The sequence below is a fragment of the Cryptomeria japonica genome, chromosome 8 (assembly GCF_030272615.1).
Source record: "Cryptomeria japonica chromosome 8, Sugi_1.0, whole genome shotgun sequence".
NCBI lineage: Eukaryota > Viridiplantae > Streptophyta > Pinopsida > Cupressales > Cupressaceae > Cryptomeria > Cryptomeria japonica.
The window spans coordinates 140,677,824-140,689,985 of record NC_081412.1 but is presented as its reverse complement, the minus strand read 5'-3'; the positions used below and the strand labels follow the sequence as shown (position 1 = coordinate 140,689,985).

Sequence of the window (12,162 nt, the reverse complement as noted above, 5' to 3'; positions counted from 1 at the left end):
CTACATGATCATTCTTTTGAGGTTGACATGATTGTGGATACTTATGTACAGCAGTTGAAGGAGGTCTCTTTATGTTTTGAGGAGACATGTGAGTCTTTGGGACATGTTCTACATCCATCTCCACTAGATCTTGGAGTGCCTTTTTCAGCAGTGTGGCACAGTTTACCACCTTTGGAGGGGGTATCTTTCAGCATCGACATGGAGACATTTGAGCAGTTTTCAGAGATTCCTTTCATCATGAGTTTTCTTCATACATCTTCCCTTCATGATTGGGGAGACTTCATGGATACACCTTTGGTTTTGTTTCTCCTTAAGGGGAGGAATGTTGTTCGACGTTCATGGAGCAGTTTCTTCATACATCGAGCTTCTATCATTGGTGCAGATTCCACATTGAGGGGGGGCTTCCTAGCTTCTCTTCTTCTCTCATATGGGGAGGACTTTTTCCTCACATGGGGTTTTGTTCCTCACATTCTTCTATGAGAGTTCTCTTGTATGTTTTTCATCTCTCTTTTGGGGGAGGGTTTTTTCCCATTGGGTTTTTCTCTCTTTCCCCACTTTGTGAGATATTTCATTTCATTGGTTTGCATGCATTTGCATTTGTACATGGGTACCTAACATGGCCTCGTAGCCGAGACCCATCTTGCATTGCTTAGTTGCATTGTAGACTTAAGTGCATTCCCCTAAATTGCACTTAAGGGGGGGTGTTGGTGTAAATAATTATTCATCATGGATATTATTACACTTACTTAAGTTTACTTAGGATAATGCATTTCATAGTAGTTTGGGTATGAGACACTTGGGTGTTTGTGTCACATTGGGATAGTGTGTGTAGGAGAAATTCCACCTTTTATGGTGTTGATTTTGTTGTTACACTCCACATTCAGTGGGTGATCCACCTCATGTGGACTATTATATTATTTCTCCTACCTACCCACACCTATTTCCTACCTACCCTTGTTTCTTATTGAGCCACATGTCATGTTTGTGTGCTCACATATCCCTAGCCTTGCCTATATAAGAAAGCTCATCTACATTGTATGTAACTATTGAATTTGATTATTGATCATTTTCTATTGATGAGAATACAGTTTATTCTTGTCCCATATTATGTCTCTATTTTGTACATTTCATTGAGCTCTTGATCTTGGCAAAATCTCACACCTACATCAACTCTTATTGATAAATCACTTAAGGAAGGATGCTCCAGTCACAAGCCTTCATTGAGACATCTTAGAGTTTTGGGTTGCGAGGCATATGCACATGTGCCAAAGGAAAAAGCAAAGTTGGAGAACAAGGCTGTGAAATGTATCTTCATCGGTTATAGTTATGGTGTGAAAGGATACAAGCTTTGGAACCCTGTTGTACAAAAGGTAATTCATAATAGAAGTTTATTTTTAGAGAAATTAAGTCTCCTTTTGTTACATTTCAACCAAAACAGACTAAGAAGGAAGATGTGATTCAATTCCCTTCTATACCCAAAAGAGTTGAATCGAGACCACTTGATAGGCAAGAAGTTGAGGAGAGCTCATATAGCTCTGAATCTTTAGAAGAGGAGGTAGAACCTCCAACTCAACTTGTTCAAAGGTCTACAAGGCATAAACAACCACCTAAAAGGTATTCACCTGATGATTGGAGATGTATTGTTTCTTTGAATACTAATGTGGATGAACCTAGATATGTAGAAGAGGCATTAAGTATGAATGATGCAAAATCCTGGAAGATTGCTATGGAAGAAGAAATGACAACTTTGAGAAAGAATGACACATGGGATCTTGCACCATTGCCTGAAGGATGAAAACTTGTTGGTTGTAAATGGGTGTTCAAGAAAAAGATTGGTTCAGATGGAGGCATTGAGAAGTATAAAGCAAGGTTGGTTGCAAAAGGCTACTCTTAGGTTGAGGGTGTTGATTATGGTGAAATAATTTCTCCTATTGCAAAAATGACATCCATTAAATTTTTGTTTTCTATTGTGTTGCTTATGATTTAGAGGTTGACCAAATGGATGTGAAAACTACCTTCCTTCATGGTGATTTGGAGGAGGATATTTATGTGACATAGCCAGAGTACTATGTGGTAAAAGGTAAAAGTAATTTGGTCTATAAATTGAAGAAATATTTGTATAGCCTCAAACAAAGTCCTACAATGTGATACCAAAAATTTGATACATATGTGTTGAGCTTGAGATTTGAACATTCTAAACCAGATCACTATGTTTATTATAAATTTATTGGTGATCATTTCCTATACATTGTATTATATGTTGATGATATGATATTCATTGGTAAAGGGAAAGATACGATTTTAGAACTAAAGTCTTAGCTTGCTACTAAATTTGAAATGAAAGATTTTGGTGCAATGAAACACATTGTTGGGATGGAAATTAGAAGAGATAGAGTGAACAAAAATCTATGGCTAGGCTAGAGTAAGTAAGTGAATTCAGTTTAACATCCAAGATTGTAGACCATTATGTGTTCCCTTCATAGTTGGAACACAATTATCTATTTCAAATTGTCCTACATCTCCATCAGAGATGGAAGACATGAGTAGACTGCCTTACCAGAATGCAACTGGAAGTTTGATGTATACTATGATTTGTACTAGACCAGACATTACCCAAGCAGTGGGAGTTCTTTCCAAATATATGTCTAATCCTAGTAGAGTTCATTAGGATGCAGTCAAAAGAGTCTTCATATATTTGAAGGGTACCTCGGAGTATTCTTTGTGTTATCAAGGTAATTTGGTTGGAGATGTGATTTCCCTTGATATTCATGGTTATGTGGATTCAGACTGGGCAAGTGATATTGATAGTAGAAGATCCACCAATGCTTATATGTTTACTTTATTTGGTGGTACAATTAGTTGGATGAGTAAGAGATAGGTTGTGGTTGCTTTGTCCACTACAAAAGCAGAGTACATGGTAGCTTCTCATGCTTGTAAAGATTCTATTTGGCTTAAAATAGGATGTTCAGATATTGGAATAAAACAAGGTGCAATAATAGTTCATTGTGAGAGTCAGAGTGCAATCTGCCTAGCTAAGAACCTGACATTTCATTCCCCGACCAAACAAATTGATGTTTAGTATCATTTTGTCAAAGATATGATCGAAGATGGCAGGGTGAAGCCGGTTAAGGTAGATACTTTGATGAATGTTGCAAATCATTTAACTCAGGTTAAGAGCACAAAGAAGTTCAGATGGTTTACTTAACTCAGGTTGTGAGCATAGAGTATCAAAGCTAATATAAAGAAGCATTTCATCGAATGGTTTTTTTTTATGATGAAGGGAGTTCATTAGATTTTTTATTAAAGACTTTAGAGTACATGAATCTTAGGAGTCCTTCAGATGAAGAGATTCTATCCCTTACTGCCACTACTATTGGTCAAGATAGAATTAATTATAATTTGAGAAGTAGAGTTGCCAACATTGATCAAGGAAAGCCCAGTAGCTTGTTTATCAAGACTGTAAACGACAACACTAAGGGGAACTACATCTGTAATTCAAAAATAATTATCAATAATCATATCTATTTAGTCTTCATGTTGTTAAAGAGTAGATTAGGTTATAACTTGTTCTCAAATGAAGCCAATTTAAGAGATATCATACATTTCCTTGGTATATTTTCATTGAGAACACATCTACATTTCACAATATCCAAATAAAGAATGCCAAAATTTATAGGTATTGGTAAGGGAAACTCCATACATCCTACAAATCCTTAAGAGCATAAGATAACAATATTTTGATCGTGTCTTGTCAATTGGCCACCATTTGACTATTGAACATGGTCAATTCAAAGAGTTTCTTGGGAAATCAGTTGGAACAACCAACAAAATGTCCCTAAAACCTATATGTGAACTAAGAACTCCAATAAGAATGGAACTCGGTAAAATGAAGCAACCAATGCTAAGTATAACTAGGAAACCTTTATGGCCTAGAAAATTAACATTATTTTCCAAAAGAATAATAATAAATATTGAAACCAAAGGGAAGGTATTTTATAGAATCATTGTATTTTAACTTGGAAAAATAAGTTACACAAGAAGGGGTTACAAGATTCAATGTTTTAAAGTCCTATATTTCTCAAGTAAAACATGACATAATGCAAAAATCTCATGAAGGTCAAGTGACACTTGGCATATGCATAGAAAATTGAGAGCTAGTCAAGTGATAATATAATGCATACAATCAATATTGGTCAAGTAACACTTGGGATATGCATGGGTTGAATTTGGTCAAGTGGCACTTCTTAAGTGTATGAATTTAGTGTAGCCCTTAGAAATTGTACTTGTTCCTCCATTATATCTTGAGCTTCACACTTCAAGGTAATAATTGAATAGGATCAAGGATAAATATAGAGTCTTCATGTAAAAAAAATATTAAAATCATTGTTCTATATATACATATGGGTTTAAGTGTTACATTAAGTTAGAAAGCATGCCATTTTCTTCAATTTATAAGTACTATCCTCCAAAGAATAAAACAAGAGGTCATTGTAGGACCTAGCATCTAGAGTTTTAAGTGCATAACTATAGTACAATATATCTAAATTCAATTTCAAAGAAATTGCATTTTACATATTTATCTTTTTGAGCTCCTTTTCAATATAATTTTGGCATCCACCAAGTGTTTAATCCTAAAACAATGATCAAATTGTTATGGTTTGATTATTTTATCTTAAGATTTTATGTAAAGTAAATTATTTTTCTTTTTTTTATTTTATGACTGTTTTACAATGTAAATTCACTTGTTTCTAAAAACATGACATAAAAATTTACTTTTAAAAAGGAAAACCTAACTTTAAAAAATATGAAAGAATAATATCGTAATTTTTTATACATTTTATTTAAACATTAGTCAGTTTGATGATTAGAAGTCAATAGTACTTTTACACTTTACACTTTATCCACATCAAAAAGTGAACAAATAGGGGAAAGGACCCAGTAGTTGTGCACCCTAACTTCGCGCTTCTCAAAATCCTACTTGGAAATTTCTAATCACTTCGATTTTTTTACAACAGCTTACTTGGCAAGTCCCCTGCTTATAACTAAGGTTTTAGGGCCACATCATCAAATATGATGCCACATCACCATGCTTTTTGCCAAGGTGTCCAAAACAGCCCCCCAAAAAAGTGAGACCAATAAGCGTGCAAAAGAGACCCCAATAGTTGTGCCGCTGATATGACATCACCTGATTGGTTACTTTTTACAATATTAGTACATTTCTTAACAACTATTGGTACATTTCCTAACAACTGTTGGTACATTTCCTAACAAAAATTGATATTTTTTGTTTCAAACAATAGGTTTTATTTGTTCAATTTTTGGAACAAAAGGTATCAACAACCCTCACAACAATTGATACATGCTCAACTACTAGGTCCTTTCCCCTAGTTAACCAATTAAAAAGTGAAAAAATAATCATCCAATTTTTATAAGCTAAAACTGATGTTTAAACTAGTACCTCTTATCAAGTAAAACAAGGAGGTCCAATTAAAAAATAAGAAATAATGGTTTATTCATTTTTTATACATTTTATAAAAGCATGAGTCACTTTGATGATTAGAAGTCCATAGTACTTTTACACTTTATGACGTCAAAAAGTGAAACCATCCAATTTTTATAGGTAAAAACTGACTTGTCAAGTAAAACAAGAGATCCAATAAAATTGTACGATTTGAATCTTCTCATCCCCTAGGAAAGCTGAAGAATTCTTGTGGCCTTGAGTTTTTAAAGATAAACAACACGTGGAAAATTACAAAGCTATAGAGAAGCACAAATGTATGATCCTTATTTGAATTCCAATTGATGATAACCCCTAGTTTGGGTATAAATTTTGATTAAAAGGTGTGGTTGAACTAAAAGATGCAAACAGTAAAATCCATCACAAAATTTAGAATTGTTCATATGTGGCCACAGTTCTGTATTCTTGTGCTTGTGCAATCATTTTGGAATTGGTGTTGTACAGGAAACAAACAAATTTGCTTTTAGCACTTGTCAAATTCACCTCCATGACTGGTTAACTTCAGTAATTGAGTGTGGAAAGCTACACCCAAATCATTGAAGAACAGCTCGTGTTCTGTTATTTGTCCTCATTATATTGCTCTCTGTCCTCATGTAACTGTTGATTTTGAACTATCATGCATTTCCTTGTCAACTTTGTTCAGTAATATGAAAAAGAAAAATCAATATTGTTATGATTTTGAAGTTTTAAGATCCTTTTAAGTTAGATTTAAATATTCTATAGGATTGAAATCCAATCCCCAATTAATTATTTTTGTGGGCTAACATGAAATCAACTGCAAATCAATGGTGTTCGGGGAACTTGAGGGAAGCATACAAGAAATGTCCGTCTACTTTAATGGAGAAGATAGAACTTGGAAGATGGAAGAGACATGTGTAAGATTGTTAGGAATCCGGAATCTCAGAAATATCAGATAATAATATTAGCAATATAACTAGATGACCCCATGAAAAACCATCAAGAATTCTTGAATGTCAATCATCAAGAATTGTTGCATGTCAATGATTGTGACCTCTCTGTCTACGTGCTGTATTTCAGAGGACGGGAATTCAATGCATGCATCTAGGATGGGAGTTTCCCACATAACCCTCTACTGAAATTGAAATTGGATTTTACTTGAAAGAAAAGAGACAGAAGAAAAAATAATAATACTTGTACAGCAAAATTTCCATCAGGAAAAATTAGGTTGTTGGTCACATGGCTGTCGACACAGCATATGTGATATTATGTCGCAATTGTTTCAGGTACAACTTTGATGTTCTGATGGAATATCCAGAGATAGATTGTAATGTGAAGCTCGATGTTTTGACTTATCTGGGGATAAGTCTTACTGGAAGTCCTTGTTTTGGAAGAGGGAAGGGACCATATTCAATCCCACTCTCGGTCCCCACAAGTTGCCACCTGCAAATAAGCCACATACATATCAGTTAAAAACATTCACGCTTCCCTCTTTTTCTCTCTGCCTCACAAGTCGGCAAACAAAAAATGCATTGTCACTCCTCATGCCCTAACTTTATATGTGATTACAATCTGAAGTAGTACGACCATTCATGTGTAGAAATATACGGTCTCTCCACTGGTTTTCAACAAAAAGTTTGGCTGTAATTCAATTTCAACAAAGGTCGTAAATGTGTATGGATAATGATAATTATTATTATTTATGTTTATAGATGTTTAGAGTGGTCGCAATGCTTATAGGAAGTTCATCTAGTAAAACAAAATGCAAGGATAAGCATCAAAGTTGAAAATGCAATTTCAGCTATTCTTATAGAAAGTCGGAAAGAAAAACAAAACGCGAAGATAAGCATCAAAATGGAGAACGTAGTTTCAAAGATCATTATCTGTCAACTTTCCTTCTTTTGGTTTGGATTTCGCTCAACTTTTCCTCTTTATTTAGTTTTGATTTGGCTCAACATTGCTTTCTTATTTAGTAGTTTGGATTTCACTCTATTTAACAGCTCATGTTTTTTTGCATTTAACATGGAAATAAAAGAGACAAATCCAATGTGAAATTATGTCTTTGTAATTGAAAACATGTCCATGTTGTCTGTTTTATTTATGTTGTCTGTTTTATTTATTGTTAGTTTTTTGTTTTTCTTTCACGATGTACTACTTCCTACAGGGCTGCCACCTATATTCAGTGCTACCATTGTAAATTACCCCAATCAACCTAACTAGTATATGCAAAAAATATATAAATAACTATTTTTTAAAACAAATAATAGATCAATAAAATAATTTGGTGAATAATGAAGTTTTTCATATGAATTTTTCTTAATGTGAATATGCTAGTTTATGAGTTTTTTTATTTTTGTGTATAAGCTTTATTTCATTATCTATTATTGTGTACAAACTTTAAAGATATTAGATTTGAATTTGTATCCCTCAACTTTCCTCCTTTATTTGATTTGGATTTTACCCTATTTAACAACTCAATCCTTATAAAAAGATTAATAGAAAAGAAAACTGTGATAACATAATATAATAATTTTTTAATGAAATAATAAAATCATTTTCTCTATTTTTTTTTGTAAATATGAAATGCTACTTTATCAGATTTTTAACCTATTGTGTACAGACTTCACGAAGTACAGAGCGAATAGGGTTGCCAGCTTTAGTAAGCAATAAGTAAATGTACAAAAAAGTGTGGTGCACTTTACATGACGGATTGACACGAAGTCTGAGTGAACATTTCCCAAGCGATCTTGCTGAGATTTTGTAACTTTAACGTTCTACGAGAAAAATTCGTTTGAAATCATAAAGGATTGTGAAAAAGCGCAAGATTTTGTGTACCTGTACTTGGTTGTAAGATGGTGGATTAAGATGAACATTTCCGTGTATGCCAGCTGATTTCCTGGGCACGAGTGGACTCCATTCCCAAAGGGCAAGAAAGTATTTGGCTTTGGAGGCACCTGCATTTCATTCCTTTTAGTCAGATACTAAGATTTAGCATATCTTTTTGTACTGGGATAAGAAACCAGCTAGTTTAAATTTAACATACAGGGCGCCGCATATGTACTCACTAGGAATCTTGATGGATCAAAATGTTGGGGATCAGGGAAGAATTCAGGATTATGATGGATGTTTCGGAACAGCGGCAATACTTTCCAACCCTTGGGAATGAGGAAACCTGCAAAACAGCAAGAAGATATAGATATAGATCTTATTCTTTTTAGTATGAAAATTTCTAGGGTTGTGGAATCATTCTTATAACCTTTGTGCTCAACGTTGATAAGAAAATTCCTAGGGTTATGGAATCATTCTTACCTTTGTACTCAACGTCTTCAACAGCTTCTCTGAACGTGAAGGATAACACTGTCGCCACCCTCAACGTCTCCTGAATAACCTGAAAACATCCGTACAAGTTGAAGATAAAATGCTGGTAATGGTAACAGCAAATTTAGAGATGGTATAGGAAAGTCGGTTGTTACTGTATATAGTTAGACATTTGGATTTGATTCTGAATTTTTTCTCATTAATATGTTATGTTAGAGCAAATCTCATCTTTAACAGGAGAAGAGATAGAAGTAAATCAAACATTCTAAATGGATGGAAGTAAGAAAAGAGATAAACAAATCAAACATTTCAAGAGGATGGATTATAAAATTTGATCTGAAATGTGGATGATAAAAAATAACACATTACGGTGCTATCCACAATGTCATAAATACCCTTGTTGTGAGCAGCATTTTCTTGGTGTCTGCAATTGTTAAGGACTCCTCTACCTTACTCCCTCCAACCGCATCTTGCTCAGCCTATAAAATTCATTACATCAAAGATATCAGATTTTCAGTCTATAATTATTAATATATGTAATTTCTGAATTCAACTGTATAAAATTCGTTTTACATTCATTATCATCATTTTCTTCTACCTCTCTATGAATTATGGAATGTAATCTAAAACATTGATGTAAAACAAATAGTGAATAGATGTTATTTTTTTCTCTGGTTTCATTTGAAGCATAGAATATGGTCCAAAATGTTGGTACAAAACAAATATTAAATTGATACCATTTTTTTCTTCTAATTAGAAATGAATCATGAAATACGATCCAAAGCAAATATTACACGAATCATAAAATGTGACCAAAAATATTAATATAAAACAAATCTTATACAACTGAATTCAGAAACTACAACTACATGTGCACTCATGCTGAAACTAGTACAATATACTTACAATGACAGCGTCAAGAAGGGCAGGATATTCTGCAAGAAATTTAACAAGCCACGTCAAGACACTGGCTGTTGTATCCTGCGCTGCGAAGAGAACGCCAATGACGTTGTCAGCTATCTGCTCCTCGTTCAGAGTCTGTCCTTTTTCATCTCTGGATGCCATCAATGACTCCAAGAAATCCTTGTGATGTGCATTCTGGGCTCGTCGCTCTGCAATTATTTTACTCAATATTTGGCCGAGCTTCTTCCTTGCCTTGAAGGAACCAAAACAAAAGTTTAGAACTTGAATACATCTGAACATCTATGATAAAATATCAGATTGTTATCTATTATTTATAGATTGATGGATTTTACATTGTTATCTATTATTTATACCTTGATGGATTTGTTGAAGAGCGTTCCAGGGAGGTTGACAGGCAAAGAATTGTATCCCTTCTCCAAAATGTGATAATATTTCTTGAGAGCTTCATGGTGAGCGGAGTCCAAGGGACCAAAAATAGAATGCAATCCCACATCAAACGCATACTGCGAAGATTATATATTTCCCATATTAGAAGCAACCAAGGCTGAGCACATTTGGCTGAAATAGAAAAAAATGTCACCTTTTTCATCTCCTGGAATGTACTTATTGTGCGCCCTTCCCATGTCTTCAAGATATTCTGCGCTATCTTGTCGATGTCGGGAACAATGCCACGGATAGCCTCAGGAAGGAAACTAGACTGAACAAGTTTCCTCAGGCGTGCATGGTATTCTCCTTCCTGAAAAAACAGAGCATTCCGGCCAAGCATCCGCTCCTTGCTCGCAGGGAAGGTGGGCTTAAAAATCTGAGCTTTCTGGACCAGTACAAATCTCACAGCCTCTGGATTTGCAATCATAATACAAGGGCACCCTAGAACTCGAGTTTTGAATATGTCGCCATATCTGCACAGATGGAATAAGAAAAGTAAAATTCACGACTCAACTTAAACAGCACACACTAAGCATTGACTACATATTGAATATAATAATATAAATCGATGACTGAACTTAAACAGCACACACTAAGCATTAACTACTCACTGAACATAATAATATGAATGGACAACTACACATTAAACATTGACTACTCACTGAACATAATAATATGAATCAACAAGTAAGTAAACCATATTGAGAACAGGAGTAAGAATATCTACACTTGTTTTACATTGGTGGGTATCAAACATTGACTACTCACTGAACATAATAATATGAATCAACAAGTAAGTAAACCATTATGAGAACAGGAGTAAGAATATCTACACTTGTTATAAATTGGTGGGTATCATAAGAGTTCTGCAGAAAACAGTTATATAAGACATTTGGTTGTCAGTAGTAACACATTATGCCATAATTGGCATACATGTGATGATTGTATGAGAAAGATATAGAAATCTCATCTGGGTGGTTGGGAAGAAAACAAGATAAGGTAATAGCAGAGGAAAATCCTATAGACTGCAGGCACTAGCTACACTAAAGAGAGGAAGAAATAGATATTATCACCTCTTCTGTTTACTGGAGAAGAAGAAGTCTGGATTTTGAGAGTAAAGCTGCAATGTTTGCCCAATATATGGCCATCCCATGGACCCTGGTGGCAGTCTACTTCCTCTGGAGAAGAAAACTAGATGATACCATAGTCTTACCACCATACACCCCCCCACAATTATCAGAATTGCCAGCAGAAAGATCATTGTGACAGAAAGTGGATCAGAACCAGCTGCTGGCTGCTTTCTAGTGACCCAAGTTCATGTCTAACAAAGTCTCTTGACTGCTAATCCTAACAATCTCAAACCAAGTTACATGCCCAAAACCCAAACCAAATCCAAGTGGAGAATATGGATTGGACAGAGAAATTCACAGCCCTATCAAATAAGGGCAGTAAAATGAAGGTATGCAAATGATCCTTGATGCTGCAATATAAATAGTTTCAAAGCCAGCCGAGGTTTTTAATTGTACTGGGTTAAGAGAAAATTAAATGGAGTTTAAGAGGATAGGTTGAGGAATTATCCAAGTTTTAGCCTGTTCTGCTTTCTAAATCATTTAAAGTATGCGATATTCATGCCATGTTCTAAGTTTCGAAAACATCAAAGTTTTTCATAACCTAATCAAGAGAAAGAGGGTAACGTCTATGCAGTGATAAAAGTTTTATTTATTTATTAAACAAATTGCAAATTAGAATACAAATATATTCTGATATTTAATTTATTTAATAAATGTTAAAAATGGTCTTGTCAAGGACTGTTTTTTATGTCTGCATAGACAATTCTAAGAAAGAGTGCCCCCAAAACTCCTACCTTGGTTTTTAAGCTTTGACTACTTAATAAATTGTGTTCTATTTTGCACCATATGATTTTGAACGTATTTATAGAAGGAAAAGTATATATTTGTTGTATATTGTTTTAGAGTTCTTTTTTTGTTTTGTATATAAGTTAATCATAGTTTAATATA

The 12,162-nt window shown here is 34.3% G+C and overlaps 1 protein-coding gene across 1 annotated transcript; it reads right to left on the bottom strand.

Moving 5' to 3' along the window:
• Positions 1–6,416: 6,416 nt before the first annotated feature.
• Positions 6,417–11,804, bottom strand: LOC131032277 (abscisic acid 8'-hydroxylase 1). The gene is made up of 9 exons (XM_057963207.1): positions 11,218–11,804; positions 10,299–10,617; positions 10,072–10,221; positions 9,701–9,949; positions 9,190–9,273; positions 8,786–8,864; positions 8,542–8,648; positions 8,312–8,430; positions 6,417–6,919 (listed from the first exon to the last, which is right to left on the bottom strand). Exons 1-9 carry the CDS (start codon positions 11,403–11,405, stop codon positions 6,829–6,831), a joined length of 1,386 nt encoding a protein of 461 aa, XP_057819190.1. The 5' UTR covers positions 11,406–11,804; the 3' UTR covers positions 6,417–6,828.
• Positions 11,805–12,162: the final 358 nt, after the last annotated feature.